This window comes from Crotalus tigris, unplaced genomic scaffold, assembly GCF_016545835.1.
Source record: "Crotalus tigris isolate CLP2741 ecotype Arizona unplaced genomic scaffold, ASM1654583v1 scf7180000017601.7605149639:7615979, whole genome shotgun sequence".
Lineage (NCBI taxonomy): Eukaryota > Metazoa > Chordata > Lepidosauria > Squamata > Viperidae > Crotalus > Crotalus tigris.
Window position 1 is genome coordinate 6,260,143 of NW_024096505.1, and position 22,059 is coordinate 6,282,201.

General features: G+C 35.9%; 1 protein-coding gene across 2 annotated transcripts; it reads right to left on the reverse strand.

Moving 5' to 3' along the window:
• Positions 1-1,135: 1,135 nt before the first annotated feature.
• Positions 1,136-21,218, reverse strand: IL10RB (interleukin 10 receptor subunit beta). Of its 2 annotated transcripts, XM_039319081.1 has the most exons (7): positions 20,697-21,210; positions 20,160-20,283; positions 16,510-16,670; positions 5,592-5,758; positions 4,624-4,786; positions 3,965-4,107; positions 1,136-1,866 (listed from the first exon to the last, which is right to left on the reverse strand). In XM_039319081.1, exons 1-7 carry the CDS (start codon positions 20,746-20,748, stop codon positions 1,645-1,647), a joined length of 1,032 nt encoding a protein of 343 aa, XP_039175015.1. In that variant the 5' UTR covers positions 20,749-21,210; the 3' UTR covers positions 1,136-1,644. The 2 variants fall into 2 exon arrangements, with proteins under 2 accessions (XP_039175015.1, XP_039175023.1); XM_039319089.1 differs by lacking the exon at positions 20,160-20,283 and having other exon boundaries at positions 20,697-21,218.
• Between the last annotated feature and the right edge of the window lie 841 nt (positions 21,219-22,059).

The following is a 22,059-nucleotide window of genomic DNA, read 5'->3' on the forward strand; positions in this document are numbered from 1 at the left end:
TGAAGGGATTCTTGAGAAAAACAAAAAATAGTTTTTGGAACATTACCTAAAATAAATGAGCAAGATCTTTAAAACTAAAATGAAGGCTTGCAAAATGGGCCTCTTTACTCAGAATTAAATTGTATATGACCTTCTGTTTTCTGACAGCTTTTAATGGGCTTTTCTTGACCAGAATTGAATGATGAGGCTTTAAAAATTTGTTTATGAGGAAGATAAGAGAAGAGAGTTTTATTGTATTTTTAGAGAAAGTGATAAGCTATGATATTATGATCAAGATGAAAAAGATAAAAAATTAATTTGAGGAACATTATTGAAAGGGCTTAAAGATTAATATTTTCAATTTTTTCTAATAGCTATTGATGGATTTTTTTCTTAAATTTGATGAAATGTTAAACATTTGTTTAAGCACACACATACATATATCTGGTTTAGTTATTTTATAGTATTAGCACTTAGACATACGGTATATATAGTTTTGTAGTGCTTTAGGGGTCTCTCGAAGCAGTTTACAGAGTTAGCATGTTGCCCCCAACAATCTGGGTCTCCATTTTACCCACCTCGGAAGGAGGGAAGGCCAAGTCAACCATGAGCCTCGTCAGGCTCGAACTCCTGTCAGTGAGCTGAATTAGCCTGCAATACGGCAAATATATATATTTGCACTTTCTATTTTTTTCTTGTTTATATTCTCCTTCGTTTGTATTCATTTTTTTGTCTTTGTAAATTTAAATTTCAATACAAATTATTATAAAAAGAAACAACAAATAATATCAGTTCAGGAACAAACTGGGAGTGAATGCAATCATCAAGTACAACCAGAACTCCTATTAGTCTTATTAATATGGAAAATCTTGTGCACAACATAGGTTATTTGTTGATGATTATTATTTAATTAAAAATGAAAGCATGGGAATTTGTAAATAGATTGTGAAATTAAAAACTGTGATCCTAATTCAACTGTTTTAGAATGGATTTAAATGTAACAAACTGCATATACTGTACATTTCTACTAGCTGTGTATCTCATAAAACCTGATTGTTTCTAATTCAATAAACAACATATATAGACAATGAGTTAGGTAGCCTTCAAGTTATATTAAATTAAATAAAAAATAAAATAAAGAAAACACAAACGAAAGTCTAGAAGAATACTTTTATTTTTGTCAAATGCTCTTCAAAATAATAGAGCAAACACTACTGAATAAAGTATATTCAGAATATTTTAAATGTTATACAATTTTAATAACTTGAACTTGCTTATTACATTTTAGTCTAAAATTAAGGCTTTAATACAGTGGTTCTCAACCTGTGGGTCGGGACCCCATTTGGGGTCAAATGACCATTTCACGGGGGTCACCAAACCATGCTGTCCGCCATTTTTTCCCTTTTCCTTAGCTGTCCTACTCCTTCTTATTGGTTGCCACACCCACTTGGGGGTCACCACAACATGGGGAACTGTATTATGGGGTCACGGCATTAGAAAGATTGAGAATCACTGCTTTAGTATAAATAAATTTCCAAAATAGAAAATCATATAAAATTTTTATCAAGTAAAAAAACTCCACCATTAATGACTTGATAATGTGCAAAGTGTTCCTTTTGTAAATTCCAATAAGTTCCTTAAAGTACAGTATATTATTCCCAAGTTTCAAACTTGAAGCAAAGTTGTACAGTTTGAAATTTCTTTAGGTTTAAAGGTGTCTTCTTGAGATCCTTGCAGCTCCTGTTTGATGTTAATTGTTTTATTTTCCAATTCACTATTGCACTGTTTGGACTTCTCCAAAAGAACAATAAGTATATCATAGTTATGATCCTCTCCCTCTGGCTGGGATTCAAAAAATAGTGAACTATGAGAAGGATGGCTTAAAAACTGTGGATGAAGACAAAGAAATAGATTAGAAATAGCCATCTTCTTTTGAGAAATATTTTAAGTCAGAATACCCTCTGAAGTTTCATCCCACAGGATTCAGCCAGTTAGATTTCAATAATTTCATGTTTTTTAAAAAACCTACTTATAATTAAAAATTATGTATCAGACAATCATTGCCCAACCATCCTCTTTTGCACTCTTGCAAAAATCTTAAATTACATTATCATGAATCTTGGCAAACAGGGCGAATGAATGATAGTTGCTCATCTACAGAAAAAGGGCTCAGCACAATCCTTTTAAGTTCTACTGTCTCATTGAGCCTCTGATGCAGCTTTTCCCAGTTTTTTTACCCCAGAGGAATCCTTGGGATAATTTTGAGATCACAAGGAGCCCCTGCATAAAAATTGCAAAAAATATGAAGATTTTGCAACACAATTCACTTCTAATCCATATAATCCACATTTTACATTTACAATGACAGTGAAGTGGTAGGTCTGAAGCTGAGACATGATACATAAAACTTCCCATTTTTGAAACTGCTAGCATTGGCAATTCATGAAGTTAAAAAACTGTTCATTTTTTTCCCCAACACTATCTCTCAAGGAACCTCTAGGGACCACTCAGAGTCCAGGCTAAGAAAGACTGCACTAATGGATACTATTATGCAGGCAGTTACCAACTGAAATCAGTAAGTCCATTTGTGCTTCTCTGTTTTGAGCTGTACTTCTCAGTGGAAAGAAAAGCAAGCACACACTTCATCAACTATAGCAAGAATTAGCAATCTTTTCAGATTGCAAAAATTCCTGCAGAATCTTATATGGTAGAACCCTCCCCAAATCTTCTAAGCCGTGGGTTCCCAACCAGGGGAGCTCACAATATTCCAAACTTGGGTTTTCAAAATTATAGTGTATATGCATAATTTATTGCCATTATTTTGAAGTTTTGTAAGGGGTGCGAGAATATAGTATATCAGAAGTGTTCCAGTGGTGCGGGTATAGAAAAGGTTTGGAACCACTGTTCTGAGCAATCTCAAATGAAGATTTGTGAGACTTTAGCTGAGGACATAAAAATAGTGCAAGATTTTCATTTTAAAAAAAGAAGAATTACTGCACACCATTTCAGCTTCTCTTTAGCTGTTTCCCTCTAACCAGAAAGATTCAGTTATATCTCTTCCAGTGATATTACAGTGTTCCAGGGTGCATTCTTTAGCTCTCTAGAGCAATGTTTCTCAAACTTGACAACTTTTAAGATGTGTGATTTCAGTTCCCAAAAATCCTGAGCCAACGTAGCTAAATTCTTTAAAAACATGTCTGGCTGGGGATTCTGGAAATTGAAGCCCACACAAATTAAAGTTGCCAAGTTTGTGAAATACTGCTCTAGAAAACCGGAAAGCTGAAGTACAACTCACAAACCTCAAACACTACTCACTCTCAGCTTAATATGCTATGTAAATGCCACTGTGTAATACAGGTAGTCCTTGACTTACAACAATTCATTTAGTGACCGTTAAAGTTACAACGGCACTGAAAAAAGTGACTTATGACCATTTTTCACACTTACGACTATTGCAGCAGCCCCAGGATCAAGTGATCAAAATTCAGCTGCTTGGCAGCTGACATATATTTATGACAGTTGCATTGTCCCAGGGTCATATGATCATCTTTTTCAACCTTCTGACAAGTAAAGTCAATGGGGAAGCGAAATTAACTTAATAACCATGCCACTAACTTAATACCTGCAGTGATTCACTTAACAACTGGGGCATGAAATGTCATAAAATGGGGCAAAGTTCATTTAACAAATGTCTCGCTTAACAACAGGAATTCTGGGCTCAGTTGTGGTCATAAGTCAAGGACTCCCTGTATATCATTGAAATAATGGGTTATTTTACTTTATCACCTGAAGACTGTTATGCTAAACCCTGACCAAAATTATCAGCACTACAATTTAAGTGGATTTAAATTAAGCAAAATGACAAAGAGGTTTGCTTATGTCCACATCTTTGACCATGAAAGCAGTATGCATCACATTGTTTGGTAAATTATACCAATTATCTTCACACACACACACACACACACATACTGCACAATATGCGAACCTGAATGAAATGTTGTGGCAAAGAATAAGAAGGGCAAAAGGAACGTTTGATCCGGTGATAAATACAAGCTATCATACAACTGGAGAAGATGATGAATGCCAATACTGTTAGGAAGATAACTGTCACAGTTATTGGATCTGTCCCTGCAAGGAAGAAAAAAGAAAAGAAAACCTGCTCTGTTTATTTATTGTGGACCATATGATGCATATATCTTTTAATCTACTAATATTTTTCATGTCATAATTATAACTGTGACAGCATTATATCTAATGTTAGCTGCAGAGAAGAAGCAACAGCAGGTTGTATACTTGCCTTCCCTATTATGCAAAACCCAAGATTTAAATAGTTATTTATTGTTACAATTTATAATTATAGCCATAGAATCCATTCAAGAAAGCTAAAAGGTTTCAAAAGGATGCTTGCAATGGGTTACATCTTATTTATTTGTTCAGTTTATATGGTAGCCCACTCAACTCTGGGCACTAACGAGAGTTAAAGAAAATAATTGAAAAAGACAATAAAATAATAAAATGTACAGTACTGCACCTGGGACAAAATGCAGAGCTCATATTACAATAAGCTTATATATCATTCTGGTCCAGTGTCAATTGGAAGAATCAAATCTTCAGAGCCTTCTTAAAGGCTGGCCGGGCTCTTACCTACTATATTATTATTAGTTGTTTGGGTACAACTGGTTTTACTCCACTCTCCAGGTTTATTCAGTTCTTCAATAAATGCTTGAGCCTTAAGACAATATGTTATTCCAGGATGTAAGCCAGATATTACATGGAAAGTGTGTGGTGCAGTCACGTTATCGATAATCTAATTGGAAAGGAACAAAAAATCACAATACAATCAAGTCATAGGAGTTTTTATTTTCAATTGATAATCTCCATATATTTCTATTGCTAGAAATATAGCCTTTCCCAGATATATGTCTAGATCAATTTCAACTTTCTCAACAATGACCTTGTTAGTTAGAAATTCTGCATCTTGGACTCCACACATTTGGAGAGTGCACAGGTTAGAAAACCTATTCCAAAAATATGTCAAATCAGGTTAATATAGCAGCACTGTAATCACAACGATGAAACAATGAAAAAACATGCTACAACACTAGCATGTTATTCTTGTAGCCTGTCAGTTTTAATCCACTTTCAAGTCAGTCCTGTCAGGTAGAGCTTGTTCTTTTAACCACATTATATGGAGGCAGACACTATTAAAATTAATATCTAAGTCTATAGTTCAAAAATATCATTCAATATGTCCAATGTTTTGCCCAATATTTTGTTCAAATCTATAAGTTGAGTTTGAATGTACTTTGCCTTTGGTTGTATCTTTAGTTCATTCTAGTTCCCTTTAATATCCAATTTTCCAAGTCTTACCTTAATTAAAAAAAAACAAAAGAAAAGCATTTTCCCATAGGAAGGATTCTTTATAATTAATTCCAAATTTTTATTTCAAATTTATCTGGACGTTTAGTCTATTTGCAATTTTGTAAAATCAAAGTTTTAATCATCTTTTTGCTGTTTATTAAAAAAATTCAGAATTTTTCTCTGTTTATTGTATGTAGAAAAATATATTTAAGCATCAAAGAAGCCCACTTCCACACATCATCAAATATTACCTGTTCACTAGCATTCATCCAAATTTTTATCTTGTAAACTACCGAACCATAAAAATCCTTCAAGGAGTATCTGATACCATTAAGTATAACAGGAAGGCTTTGGAGATGAACATCCAAGACTCCAGATTTTGTGGGTATAATTTGTACAATAGGAGGTACAATGATTGCTAAATGAGTTGAAAGAAAGAAAAGAAGATACTTATTTTTACTCTTTCTATAATCCATAAAGAATCCAATTTACAGCATGACATATAATCATCTTTCTTATTTACTCATTTAAAAATTTAAAATGTGGTTGTATATTTTTCATACCAACCCAGCAACAATTGCTCAACCTATTAATATTCCTGTGCTTTTCTTTACATTTTACTCCCTATGCCTATCTGCCATATTGTATCTGTTTCATTTTCCTTAAGATGCTAAAGCAACAGCCCTGAATCTTGAGGTTTATTAGTCTGTACATTTATTAAACAAAAGGTTTTGGGGCTCCCCTGTCTGTGACTGGATTCTGCTGCATATGTGAAGGAAAGTACATCAAAAAAGTGAACACAAGATTAGAAGACTCCCTCTAATGATAGCATTCCTCAAATGCAATTATTAATACTAGCTTTAGAAAAATAATCAGCAAATGGCTATCAAACCAAACCCACCATCTCTCATAGCTTCTCAAAACATGATAAGTATTTATGCCTATTACTTCAAAATAATATAGGACCACAAAATATTGTCAAGAAATGGAACAAAATAAGAAATCTGCTTTGCAATATGTATGCGTGAATGTTTATGTTTAGCAAGTTGCTAAAGTAGGATTTGCTAAGAAAATGGGCTTCTACAGAGATTTCTATTTTTAAAATCACGTGGCCACTTTGTCTCATTCACTAAGTCTATGGAGATCTGGATAATCTTATTTTCACTGCTTCTTGCATTTTTTTATTATTAGAAAAAAAAATTAAATAAAAGGATAAAACCAGCATAGTGTATTTGATCCCAGTTCAAGTCAGTTAAATTTTTTAAAAATCCATTAGGTTGGTTTTCTCAGGTTTAATATCTGCCAGCATTAAGACCAGCTTTGAAATCCTGCCATTGAACTTTTAAATAGCTGAACTCCAGAGAAGAGACACTTAGTATAAGAATTGGGTAAACAGAAACAGAGCAGTATCAGAACTATAGAATTCAATCTAAAACTATCAAGTTGCTTACAGAGGCAATATTGCTGCTGAAATCCATATTGCATGCTCCGTTTCCACTGGCAGAGTGAGCTGCCATATTTGAGAACATGATTCTTGTAGCATTGTATTTATAATTCCTCCCCATCCCCTGAGGAGGCCCGGGGCATGTGGGGAAATGGAGGAAAAAACCCACCCTAAACTTCTTGGGAGCACTAACAAGCTGGCCTATAAGTTTTGGGAGATAAAATATCTGAGAACATGAATTGGAAGCTAGAGAGAAGATGGGTTTATTTTAGATTTTGCAGAAAACACTCTTAGTGACAGAGATGACCTAACATAAGAGGACTGAGAAGGAGCAGAAACTGACATGTGGGAAGCTCAGCTGATCCATGGTTGTGGAACAGAGAACAATCAAGGGATGCCTGCAGCAAACCTGAGGAAGCATCTGAGAAGAAGCAACAAAAAAAGGAACTAAAGCATTACGTGTAAAGTCAGCCTTGGTAGTTCAAGTTGGTGCCCAGATTACTGATGAGCAAAAGTTTGGATTAAAAAGAAAAAGAAAAAATATTGTCTCTTTCTTTTTTTCCCTTAGCTAGGCCTTTTCCATTTCCAGAAGTGAAGAAAGGAGATTAGCATTCCAAAGCCAGCAATTAAGATAAGCAGTGCTTTTTTTCTAAAAAAAAAAAAAAAAAAAAAGGTGCCGGAACTCACACATGTCATACAACCTGCCTTGCCTACCCTAGAAGGTTCCATCCAAAAAAGGTGACGGAACTCCGTTCTGGGCGTTCTATGAGAAAAAAAGCCCTAAAGATAAGTGATTGTGAGAAAAGGCAAAAGCTATGTGCAACCAAAGCAACATTAAGAAAATTATTAATGTATGTTAGATAAGTATGTAGAAATCATTATTATTCAGATTTTCTTTAGGTATTCACTTATGCACTATAGTTCACTTAGATACAAAATAGCAATAGCACTTAGATTTATATACCCATCCATAGTGCTTTAGCACCTGGCAGGTGGTACGCGACCCCTAGCCAAGTGTAGCGGGGGAAGGAACAAGCTAAAGCAGCACTGTGCAGGCCTGGAGATCAGTTGGAGCTGCAGGGCTTGGCAGAAGTTCCAGGGTCTGCATGCGCGGCTGCATGCTGGTTGGAGCTTCCCACGTACCCAGAAGAGAAAAGGAGGTGGAGGAGCACGGAGAGAGGAGGAGCTATAAAAGAAGCAGGTTTTGGCAGGAGCGGGAGAAAAAAAAACATATGGAGAAAGAGAAGAGGCTTTTGTTAGCGAAGCGGTGAGGGAGAGAGGGGAAAAAGAAAAGGCATTGACTTCTGAATTTCACTGTTGCAGTAAGAAAGAAGCATTAACATTGAACCTCAACTTTTTACTTTTCCATAATATTATAAACTAGCCATTTCTATAACAACAAATGAATTTAACCAGTAAAGCCAAACCCCCCCCCCCTTTTTTTTAGTTATCAAGTTTTTGACACCTTACTAAGCACTGGTGATACTCAAATATTATCATGTCCTAAAAGTGGTACAATCTGTGAAAAGGTTGAAAAGCCCTGCTTTAGAGCACTCTCTGAGTGATTTACCACATCAGCATATTGCCCCCCAACAATCTGGGTCCTCATTTTACTGACCTTAGAAGGGTGGAAGGCTGAATTAACCTTGAGCCAGTCAGGACTGAACACCTGGCTGTGGGCAGACTTAGCCTGCAATATTGCATTCTAACCATCACAGCTCACAAAACTGAACCACAATTGTAATCTGTTGTAAATAGAATAAATGAAATTTATTGTGCTCTCAGCTCCATGTATGTCTGAATCAGTTCCTATACAGTGAGGGAAAAAATTATTTGATCCCCTACTGATTTTGTATGTTTGCCCACTGACAAATGATCAGTCTATAATTTTAATGGTAGGTTTATTTTAACAGTGAGAGACAGAATAACAACAAAAAAATCCAGAAAAACGCATTTCAAAAAAGTTATGAATTGATTTGCATTTTAATGAATGAAATAAGTATTTGACCCCTTTGCAAAACATGACTTAGTACTTGGTGGCAAAACCCTTGTTGGCAATCACAGAGGTCAGACATTTCTTGTAGTTGGCCACCAGGTTTGCACACATTTCAGGAGGGATTTTGTCCCACTCCTCTTTGCAGATCCTCTCCAAGTCATTAAGGTTTCAAGGCTGACATTTGGCAGCTCAAACCTTCAGCTCCCTCCACAGATTTTCTCTGGGATTAAGGTCTGGAGACTGGCTAGGCCAGTCTCTTCTTGAGCCACTCTTTTGTTGTCTTGGTTGTGTGTTTTGGAATACCCATCCACCACCCATTTTCAATGCCCTGGCTGAGGGAAAGAGGTTCTCACCCAAGATTTGACGGTACATGACCCATCCATCATCCCTTTGATGCAGTGAAGTTGTCCTGTTCCTTAGCAGAAAAACACCCCCAAAGCATGTTTACACCTCCATGTTTAACAGTGGGGATGGTGTTCTTGGGGTCATAGGCAGCATTCCTCCTTCTCCAAACATGGGGAGTTGAGTTGATGCCAAAGAGCTCAATTTTGGTCTCACCTGACCACACACTTTCACCCAGTTCTCCTCTGAATCATTCAGATGTTCATTGGCAAACTTCAGACGGGCCTGTACATGTGGTTTCTTGACCTTGTGAGTGCTACAGGATTTCAGTCCTTTGCGGCGTATGTGTTACCAATTGTTTTCTTGGTGACTATGGTCCCAGCTACCTTGAGATCATTGACAAGATCCTCCCGTGTAGTTCCGGGCTGATTCCTCACTGTTCTCATGATCATTGAAACTCCACAAGGTGAGATCTTGTATGGAGCCCCAGACCGAGGGAGAATGACAGTTATTTTGTGTTTCTTCCATTCGCGAATAATCACACCAACTGTTGTCACCTTCTCACCAAGCTGCTTGGCGATAGTCTTACAGCCCATTCCAGCCTTGTGTAGGTCTACAATCCTGTCCTTGACATCCTTGGACAGCTCTTTGGTCTTGGCCATGGTGGAGAGTTTGGAATCTGATTGATTGATTGCTTCTGTGGACAGGTGTCTTTTATACAGATAACAAGATGAGATTAGGAGCACTCCCTTTAAGAGAATGCTAATCTCAGCTCGTTACCTATATAAAAGACATCTGGGAACTAAAAATCTTGCTGATTGATAGGGGATCAAATACTTATTTCACTCATTAAAATGCAAATCAATTTATAACTTTTTTGAAATGCATTTATATGGATTTTTTTAATTGTTCTGTCTCTTACTGTTAAAATAAACCTACCATTAAAATATAGACTGATCATTTCGTGGTCAGTGGGCAAACATACAAAATCAGCAGAGAATCAAATAATTTTTCCCCTCACTGTATTTTTAATGAAGTCTTTCTATTACTAATTTCATTCCTAATACTCAAGGTTGATAATCAATTCTCTAGAGATTTCTTGTAAAGAGTGTACTTGAAACCAAGTTTATTTTTAGTTTAGTTACTTTTGAGAAGTCTTTGATATTAACACAGAACTGTCACTGAAAAAAATCAGGAAGAAACTCTTTTCTCATTTAAATTTTAAGGCATCTTTAAAATTTGCCTTTGTTTTTTTTTATTAAAATTTTTTATAAATTTTTACAAAAAGACAAAAAAAAACAATACAATACAATACAAAAACAAAGCAAAACAAAACAAAGCAAAACAAAACAAAACAACCCTTCCCCAACCCTCCCCAAAACCCCCACTCCCTCCCCCCCCTGGAGCTTCCCAGAGCAGAATATAGGTTTAATTAAAAAAAGTTAAAAAAATTATATGAAAAAAAAGAATATAACACTAAAATATATGTATATATATAAAAATAAAAGTTATAAAAAAGCTAGATGATATTTTTTTATATCCAATTTAAATTGTATAAACTTTATCCATTTATCCCAAACAGCAAGAAATTTCTCTTGCGATTGTTCTTTTAAGAAAGCCGAAATCTTTGCCATTTCCGCCAAATAAGACACTTTAAGAAACCATTCCTGCAAAGTAGGCAAAGATTCCTTCTTCCAATATTGTCCTACTAACAGCCTTGCGGCTGTGATCAAGTTCAACATCAATATAACCTCCTTTGTATCACAATCAGTAACTATACCTAATAAAAATAATTGTGGAGTGAATTTTACCCTCCTTCTAAAAATTCTCTGAATATTCCACCATATCTTGATCCAAAAGGCTTTTATATTTCTGCACGACCACCAAATATGATAATAGGTGGCATCCAAACAACCACATCTCCAACATTTAGGCTGTAGGTCAGAGTACATAAAAGACATTTTTTGTGGATCAAGGTGCCATCTATAAAACATTTTATAAAAATTCTCCCTTAAATTCTGTGCTTGTGTAAATTTAACATTTCTCACCCAAATAGTTTCCCAGGTATCCAGTAGAACTGGTTCACCAAAATTCTGCACCCATTTAATCATACAATCCTTAATTAATTCTGTTTCTGAATCGAATTCCACTAGAACCCCATAAATTCTCTTAATATGAGTTTGTCTTTGATCCTTCACTTGCTTAATAAAATTTTCATCTTCTCTGAGGAAACCCACCTTACGATCCATCTTCCATCTGTCTACTAATTGCCTATATTGAAACCAAGAATAAATAATATTTTCATGTGCTAGCTCTTCCAATAGTTTTAACTGCCAATTTTGTCCATCCCATCTAAGTAACTGTATATAAGACACCGTATCCATTTTGACACCTCTTTTTATCCCCTCTATCGCATGCCAAGGTATAGCCCATAATGGTATTTTAAAATCACTTTTATAATATTTTCTCCAAACCCTAAGTAAAGAGATTCTTATAATATGAGATTTAAAAGCCCGGTCCACTTTTTTATTAAATATTAAATAGGCATGCCAACCAAAAAGTAAATCCCATCCCTCCAAATGGAGTATCTCCAAATTTGTTAAATTTACCCAATCACTAATTGATGTTAAAACCACCGCATCATAATATAATTTCAAATTCGGTACCTTGAGTCCACCTCTCTCACGGGAGTCTTGCATGATTTTAAACTTTACCCTTGGTTTTTTCCCCTGCCCAGATAAATTTGTTAATACCTTTCTGCCATTCACTTAAATTAATCTCATTCTTCAAAATCGGTAACATTTGAAACAAGAAAAGGAACTTGGGTAGAACATTCATTTTTATCACTGCAATTCTTCCCATGAGAGATAATTGCAACTTCTCCCAATTCCTCAAGTCTTTCTGTACTCTAACCCACAACCTTTCATAGTTATTCTTAAACAATTTTGCATTAGAAACAGATAAAATCACCCCCAAATATTTTACCTTATTAACAATTTCAAAACCCGTCAAATTAACCAAAATCTGCTTCTCCCGAATAGTCATATTTTTAGGTAGGATTTTAGTCTTATTAACATTAATCTTAAAACCCGAAACCAAACCATAATGTTAAGTCAACTGTAATAACTTTACTACAGAATAAGTAGGTTGCGACAAAGTAACCACCAAGTCAACTGCAAAAGCTCTTAACTTATATTCTTTTTTGTTAACTTCTATTCCTTTTATCTCCTGCGACTCTCGAATTTTAATCAACAATATTTCCAATGTTAAAACAAACAGCAACGGTGATAATGGACATCCCTGCCTAGTACCTTTCTCTATTGTAAAAACCTCTGACAAACCTCCATTAACAATAAGTTGTGCCGTTTGTTTTTGGTATATTGCCGTAAGAGCTTGTAATATCTTTTCACCAAGATTCATCTCTTCAATTACTCTTAACATAAAATGCCAATTCAATTGATCAAAAGCTTTTTCAGCATCTAAAAATATCAGCCCTGCAGAAACTTGATTATTCTTATCTAGATGTTCTAATAAGTTAATAATTTGTCTAGCATTATTTTTCATGTACCTACCAGTTATAAACCCAGATTGATCCTTGTGCACAAGATAATGCACAACCCTCATAAGCCTATTTGCTAAAATTTTTGCAAATATCTTATAGTCAACATTTAAAAGAGATATAGGTCTATAATTCTTTGGTAAAGTAGGATCTTGATCCTCTTTTGGGATCAAGGATATAAAAGCACTACGCCATGAAGGAGGAATCTCTGAGCCCTGTCTTGATTCATGTCCTCCTTCAGACCCCTGATCCTCAGGGCGTGCTCCATCTCCCTATACTGAGACATAAGGATATCTTCTTGTGAAATCACCATCTTCTTTTCCATATCTTGAAATTTATCCTCAAAAAAGTCAACTTTGTCTGCGACTTCCTCCACTCTCGAGTCCAGCTTCACCACCACAGAAGCCAAACCTGATAAGGCTGTAACTATATCTTGCCGCATAATAGTATTATTATCCTCTAATGAGTCCTTGATTTCATTTAATTCCACTTTAATTTCAGATTTAATCTGTACAACAAGTTGCTTCATTTCATCTCTAATTTGAGATACAGCATCTCCCATTATGTCTTTAATCTCTTGTGCAGACAGGCCTGGCAAAGGAGGGGAAGGTGGTGGCTGGGTCGGTGGTACATGTTTAGGTTGTTGTTGTTGTTGTATGGTTAAAGTTGTGGGAGAGGAAACCACCTTGGGTAGTATAGAAGGCGGTTGTCTCTTTGAAGCCATTTTTTAAAACACAGTTCTCTCTTCCCTTCTCCCCAAAAAAAGGGAAGGGGGAGATAAAAATTAAAAGGAACAAAAATACTGTAATCCTTAGAATTCCGAAAAAGAAAAAAGAGAAAAAATCAAGAAAAAGATCCAAAGCTGAGAACAAGGAAATCAAAAACAGTCATTTAAGTCCATTACCTTCCAAGAAAAATAAGAACAAAGAGACAAAGGAAAAAAAAAAAAGCCGAACACTTTCAAAGCGCTATCTTTTTCTCTCTCCGTGCCAGCAAAAAAGAACAAAGGAGAAACAACCAAAACTAACTAGAAGAGGAAAATAAAACACTAAACTATAAAAAGAAATCCTTTAAACCGCTCTGTCCGCTTCAAAAGTTACTCACCGAGATTCTTTAACCGCGGAGATAGAAGCGGCGGTTCCTTGTGCTTCCGAAGAAGCAAAAACAGCTGGGAGGCGGAGATCAGCAGGAGCTCCGAGGGAACGCTCCTTCCACCCCCTCAAGGAAAAAATCCAGAGGGGGTTCAGGGGTTCTACCTCTACTCCTGCGTTCTCTACCCCTTCCCTTTGCCCGGGAAGGGGATTCCGAACCGCGGGCCAGCTGGTGCGCGCTGTGCTCCGCGGCTCTAACACCTTCCCAGCTGGACGGCTACAAGGTAGCCGCCATCATCGCCGCCACGTACCAGAAGCTCCCTAAATTTGCCTTTGTTTTAATGGTAAACTTGATGAAATGGTATTAGCAGGTTCAGTAGTCAGTGGTAAAACAAACAACAATGACTCCCAGGATTACGGTTAACATTGTGATGGTTCCCACAATTTGATAAAAGCCTTTAAATTTCCTGAGTAGGATGCTTGGAACGGGTAGTAATGTAAGATCTGAATATTGCAACAATTCAGCAAAGCCATTACAAGGGGTGTCTGCAGGGTGTGATTTTAAAAAGTTAGCATTACAACATGAAGATTACAACACTGAACAAATTTCATGATGCCATTTTTAGTTTTTTTCAAGACTGCCCTACAGATACCTGGTCATTACTTAACTCCTTCCTCTCAATTCTGGGCTCTGTTGAAAACTGAGATTGCTACTATAAATAGAAAGGGTAAGAACAGCTGGCTTTTAAAGCATTTTTTGCAGCTGACCTGATATTCTGGTAGGTTACAATATGAAAGAACTTCTTCTTCTTCTTCTTCTTTAAAAGATAGTCTTGTTAATTCTCTCCAAAAACAGGTAACTTAATCTGACTGCCCCCGAAAGAAGCTGTGAAGTCATTTTTATACAGCTTGTTTCAGTAGGAAGCTCTGCCACTTGAAGCAAGAAAAATGATTTTAATATAAAACATAAAGTGATTTGGAGATTAGTAGCATTTTGGACTAAAGATTAAAACCAATGTTTTATTACTAAAGAAAATATTCAAATTCCTCAGGACAAATATGCATAGGTAGATTGCAAGAAAGGAAACAGTTTCTGTGAAATATTATTATTTCCTAATTTTAACTTTTTCTGGGGAGGATGGATGGAAGCCTTTCATTCTGTAACTTTGTTAAAGCTATTCATTGGTCCCAATGTTAAAAGGAACTCCAACCTTCAATTAAATCCCAACAGGATCCATAATGACAATTTCACATGGATTTTTTTTTTTTTAGATCATGAACCAAAAGAAACCAAGGAATTGCAGAGTTTATTATAGTTTAAAAATATAATTATTTATTGTACAGAATCATGATCTATAAAAGGAACTGGGAGTTCTAGGATGACATGTTTGGGGAAAGAGAGCCAGTTTAGTGTAATGTTTAAAGGTACTATTGATAGACTAGAAGGTGAAGGATCCTAATTCTGATTCTGCCTTAAGCATAGAAATTGGCTAGTGAGTCTGGATCAGCTCCTTTCTCTCAGCTATAAGAAGAAAGCAATAGCACAGGATTGCTGAAAGTTCTTGGACCTGTCCTCCAGGAAACAAGACTATCTGAAAGGCACAGAGAGAGAGAGACAGAGACAGAGACAGAGAGAGAGAGAGAGAGAGAGAGGCAGAGACAGAGAATCTTATTCTAGAATACCTAATTAGGATCAAGGATATATAAAGACAGAATAAATTTTACTAACTATGTTGCAAGTTTCTTATGTTAACAAAATGAGTGACAGTACTTCTTTGAGAATAATAAATCTTTTCACAAGCAGCAGGCATGGCATATGGACTGAAATCTGCAGGAGGAATGAATTATTCTGAGGACCTGGCTTAGGAATGGTCTCACTGGAAGCAAGTCAAGCTTTATTTAGGCATGACTCTGGCTAAATGGGAATCAACAGAAAAGTTAAATTTATTTTACTGTACTGTAGATCAGGATAGAAGCATGTATTAGTCTACAACTCATCAGTAACTCTATATATCAGTCTACCAAAAGCTTTGGAAGCTATTTCCCCAAAGTGCAATGGGAGAGTAGAGATATATTTTCAAGAAATAAGCAGGACAGAGAAAGATTGGAGTGCTGTGTCACAATAGAAAGAGTATAGAGAAAAGCAACAAAGATGATTAGAAGACCGAAGACTAAAATATATAAAGAAAGGTTGCTGGAATTGGGTATGTCTAGTTTAATGAAGAGAAGGATGAGGGGGGACATGATAGCAGAGTTCCATATCTCAGGGGTTGCCACAAAGAAGAGGGAGTCAAGCTATTCTCCAAAGCACCTGAAGGTAGGACAAGAAGGAATGGATGGAAACTAATCAAAGAGAGAAGCAACCTAAAACTAAAGAGAAATTTCCTGATAATTAGAACAATTAATCAGTGGAACAACCTGTCTTCAGAAGTTGTGAATGCTCCAACACTGGAAGTTCTTAAGAAGAGACTGGACAACCATTTGTCTGAAATGGTATAGGGTTTCCTGCTTGAGCAGGGGGTTGGACTAGAAGACCTCCAAGGTCCCTTCCAATTCTATTATTATTATTATTATTATTAACATTGATAATTTTCTATTAAAAATATCAGTGGCAAGTTTATCAAAATTTATCTTTATACCTTACTAGAATAGTAAAGTTCGACAAGAGTCAAACCTGACATTTTTTAAAAAAACAGTATCCCATCATCATGACAGTTGTATTAGAAGAATAACTTACTGTCCTTGTATGGTGTGAAGTTAAGATATATCCAGTGCGATTGTTTATGCTCAAATTCAGCTCTAATTCTTAAATGAGAAAGACCATATTTAGGTATACTTGAAATATTGCACTCTGTGAAGTATGTTCTTCGGCACAAGTCAATGAATTCTGACTTCAAACTATTTTTTAAAAAGAAAACAAAATTATTACAGCTTTCTTTCATATGCTGAATAATTATATTCATTTTCAGATTGATCTTATATTAACAGAAACATCTCATACTGATTAGAATAAATATTTTATGCATGTCTACTAAGAAGTCCAGGATGAATATTAGATAAAAATTAGCTGAACTTTAGCCATTTAATTTGACAGTTCATTTGTGATGTAGAATATTACATAGAAAAGTATTTCCTTATTTATATTCTTTTTAATTGAAGCAAACAATATTATCAAATAAAGATGGAAACAAATAAAGAAAAGGACAAAGCTAAATGTGAACCACACACATCCCAATAAAAAGCATGTTTAAAAATTAAAAAGCAATTTACAGAAGTAATACCAATATTAAAGATTTCTATCTTCAGATAAATTTGTACAATGAAGATAATATTCTAGAAATAAGTTATTAATATCTATAAATGATGAACAAATTTCAATGAAGTTATTCTTAACTGTAAAGTTCCTCCAAAATCTTTGTGTTCTGAATGTTCTTCTTTGTTGATGGAATGTATATTGCATTGCACAGTAGTCTCTGTATTAGAGATCCTAGCTGGCATAGAATATTATGAACATGCTTTGAATAAAGCAAGGCTTTGTGGCATATTAGTCAAATTTGCAAACCTGATTATTTTGTCCTTATCATTAGCCTAACCTATGCTTTTTTTAAAATGTTACTAAAATATTATGTGTTTGTGAAACTAAGAATAAGGGAAATGCAACAATAGATCTAAATGAAGGTGACTTGGTATTGTGAAGTACAGCTGATAAATAATTGTGTGATGAGAAGTTTTGAATATGGGACAGGCTATTTTTGATAATATCAGAAGTGGACCGGGGGGGGGGGGGGATGGACTTGAAAGAAAAGGAAAGAAGTGGAAGAATGAAACTTGAGTAATTGCAAGAATTGTGACTAGAAATTATATGTAAACTAGTGTTAGAAATTGGTTAATATCCTACCAGTAACAGAATCAATGCAGAACATAAAGAAAGTTAACGAGGAAGTTGTTACAAAGTGCCCTAAGAGTGTTTGGAGTTACACTAATGGAAAAATATGAAAAAGGATGCTTTATAGGATAATGAAATGAAAGAGACTTATATATGAGGAAAAATGGATAAAAGCGAATGATGGCTAAAATGAGAATGAAAGTGAAGTTTTACAATAAGCCTCCAGCAGAATGAATAGAGTTAAAAATAAAAGTGAAATTATCTGGATGAAATCAAAGTGAAACAAAGCTAGAAACATATGTTACAGATTTATATGAGTTTAATAGTATTGTATTGAAGAGTGAAAGGAAAATGAAAAGGAAAAATGGATAGAAAAGAAATCATTTGCTATAAGAATGTTTAAAAAATGGTAAAGCTTCATGTGCAGATGGTGTAACTGGAAAAATGTTAAAATGTGGAGTGGCTGTTAGAGCTGCTTAAGTTTGAGCTGAGTCTGAAGATTGCACCTCTGACTGACAATTGGAAGAATGCTTTTGTTAATATCTTATATAAAGGGAAAATAAAGGGTCAGTGTAAAAACTGAAGAGGAGTTAGTTGATTAAGAATTCCTGGAAGTTTGAGAAAATTCTTAAATAGGTTCAATTTTTATTGAATGGATATAATGGGGAAGCCACATTTGGGAAACACAGCTTGGCTTTATGTCAGACAACAGGTATGCAGACCATATATTTTTTTTAAACAAGAATAAAGTATATGGAAAGTTAACAAGAAAATGTGTATTGATTTAGAAAAAGTATATGATAAAAGCAATAAGTTTCAATTATGGAACCTTTTGTGTAAATGTAGTGATAAGAGCAGCATATGATGGGAGATCATGAGAAAATAAATGGTATATCTGGTGAATGGTGAGCAGAAAGTAAAGCAAGAATATGTAATTTGCTCTAGGCTGTTTAATGCATGCATTAACAAATATGCAAAAATGCATAGTGGTGTTAGGGATGTGCTTATTAGGGACACAAATGCATGAACCTCTGTATACATACAACAGTGGACTGTTGGCTGAGAACTCAAATGATTTACACTCAGTATACAGTATAAAATCAGCCAATCCTATAGGAAATCAACTCTGTTCTTTGGAAAAACAGATACTGAAGCTGAAGCTCAAATACTTTGGCCACCAAATGAGAAGAAAGGATTCATTGGAAAAGATTCTGATGTTGGGAAAGATGGAAGGCAAAAGGAGAAGGGAAATGCAGAGGATGAGATGGTTAGATAGTATCATCAATGCAAGGGACATGAATTTGGGCAAACTCCGGGAGGACAGCCCCCCCCCCCTCAGCGTACTATAGTCCATAGGGTTCCGAAGATTTAGCAACTAAACAATACAATACAGTATAATGCAACATGGATTATGGATCTGTAAAAGAATGTATCAAAGATAGTTATGTTGGCAAAAAAATGACATGAACAAATGCATATGACAGCAAGTAGGTTAATCTACTGCAGCAAACAGATTAATTTTTATACCTTGGCAAAATGTTTATTAAGAAAAAGAAATGGGTAAAAACATTTTAAGATTTACACGACAATGTGAGATGCAAAGAACTGATATTTGTAAAAATAAATAAAATGTCTGTAAATAATAATGTATTTTTCCTGCACTTTGTTGCATGCGAATGGGAATTAGATTGTTAGGAGGAACATAAAAATAATGTGAATGCAGTGTGTAATGATAAAATAAGATGAAATAGAGTTCAAGCATAAATGTGAATTTCAAAAGTGGTTTGCCATTGCTTGCTTCCTAGGGCTCAACCACCCAGCTAGCTCTGTGTCTAAGATTCACAATCTCTTGGTTTCTAGCCTGGTGTGTTAACCACTACACCAGACTGACTCTTACTCCACTTACTCCAATGATATTTTACCTTTACCAGCTCCTTATAATATATTAAGATAAATTGGGTAGAAATATTAAATTAATTAATTTTTAATGTCAAAAAGTTGAGGCAATAGGGATAGTTCCTTACACAGTTCCTATCATTTTCAGTTATAAGGTATTTTATACTTGTTTTGTTGTTTCAGCAGATATTCTCTGTTAAAAAAAAAAGATGTAAAAGAAGCAATCAGAAGAGATTTCATATGAAGACATCATAATTATATCTCCAAAAAAACCTTATATTTGATAATATACCTGATATTTTGTTTTTAAAGTTGCATGTACATGTAAAGTTCATCCAATTAATGTTTGTAGTAAACCATCACTGGATACTTTTTAAAAGGTTAAAGAACTTTTGGAATACATGCACAATATAATTCAAATTTCATATTATAAGTTGTTATCCAAAGAAATTTTCCTCCCGTATAAATGGATGGGAAAATAAATTGAGAGAATAAACTAGAATGTTGTTATACAACATTCAGTTGTATAACAACATGTGAATAGCATGAAAGAAGCAAATTATATTTTGGTATGTATTGTGAAAATTATCCATTCTTACGTTTACCTTTTAAGTTGAACTGTATAGGTTACATTTCCTTCAGAAAAATTTGATGGATCCCACAGGAGAACACTATCAAGCATAACTGAATTAAATCGTATATTTTGAGGCTCTTGTATAATTGCATGTACTGTAATATGCAAAGAAGAGATACTGTTCAATGTATGATCTTGACATTCTTTCAGTGACGGAATAAACAATTCACACACATATACGTTTCAACATATATAGTTAATTATTTATATTCATATAATTTCAAAACAATGTCAATGCAAATCTCAGCTGTCAATAAAGAATAAACGTGGTGTCCAAACTCTGAATCCTGTTGCCATTTTGAAGATTCTTGAAAACAGGATTCCTGAAGTCCTACAGTTCAGAGGCTCAGTGCACCGTTAACACGTGAGGGGGGGGGGGCAAACACTGCCGCCACTTTCGGCCAGAGAAAGGTCGCCGAACTTTTCCAGAATCCCTCTGCCTACTTCTAACGGCTGCGAAAAATGCGCCTTTTCCAATCTAGCTTCGCTCCTCCTTTACCCAACTTACTTGACCAGAAGACGCAGCCGCAAATTAGACACCACCAGCTTCTCGGGACCATTCTCGGCTACCATCGCCAATCGCCGTCCTGGCTTTGCTTCGCCCCTGTCGGAATAAGGAGTCTTCTACGCGCAACGTGCACTTAGCCCCGTGGTGAATTCCTCAGGAATAGGCTGGGGCGCCCACTTCTTGGCAGCGTCTGGTCACACTGGGGCGCCTTCGCTGTCTGCCTTCACTTTGTTGAGCGTTGTTTCTCTCGTTACCCGAAACTCACCGCGCTCTTTCTACAACACTGCCCTTGTTTGCTTTTTCTCGAGCTCCAGGTGACCCTTGGCCCCTGAACAACTGAGGCAGCGGGGCCGTCGCAGTAACAAACCAGAGTAATCCCTCTTTCGGTAGTTACAGAAGGGGAAAAGCAAAGCTCCTCCGCCCCCAGCGCGCTCTTTCCGTCTGCCGAGCCAGCACCCCACATCAAAGCTCCACCTACGTCACGGGAGCAGCACCTTCTATAGGTGACACCTTTCGGTTTCTTTCCAAAGTGAGGGCGAAGGAGTGGCTCGGTAGTAGCCGCTGCCGCAAAGCCTGGTGTGTGTTTTTTTTTTTGGCCCCATCTGGTATCACCGACTCCGTCTTTCTGGGTATTTAAAGCAAATAAAGCGATGTGTAAATTACGGGGGATAGAATGGAGGTGGAGAGGCGGGAGTCTGTGTATCTTGCAAATTGTGGCGAAGCAGGTAAAAAGACTGTAGTTTGCGACTGTTGATATCTAACCAAATCACATTGCTTGAGGAAAGTGTAGGTGCAAAAGAGTTGTAATGCTGGCAAACCTAGAGTGAGATGGTTCTTTCTCACTGTTAATGCATTTCCGTTTTTTTATTCCACTAACACTAACTGATCAGTGATCCTCCTTGAGATTGCTGTCTTTCCTTTCAAATCAGGAAGGTCCTTGTTTTTAAAAATAAAACATGAAGAGAAAGGGTATTAATTTACCACATTCCACAAAGAGGAAGTATATTAACTAAGTTTTCTCTCCTGTTTTCAATATCATGCAAGATGGTGCAAGCACCTGCATATTTATTTTGGTGTTTTTTTAAAGTGTAGTCTGTCAGCTGCTAACATCCAGTGTTCTAGCTTTGCCAACAAATGGAAATGTAGCCATCTTTTCTCTTTCCCTTTTAGAGTTAGTTGGTGTTGGGAGGGAGTGTGTGGATGAGAGTCCAGTTAGTCATAACAATAATAACTCAGTTGTGGGAATCTAAGGTTATTGCAGCCAAAGTTGATAAAGATTTGGCAGGCTGGAGAGCTGAGGAGAAAGCCCACGCTTCAAGCTAATTTGGGACTGTGATTTATGACTGTTAATTGGAGGAGGAAT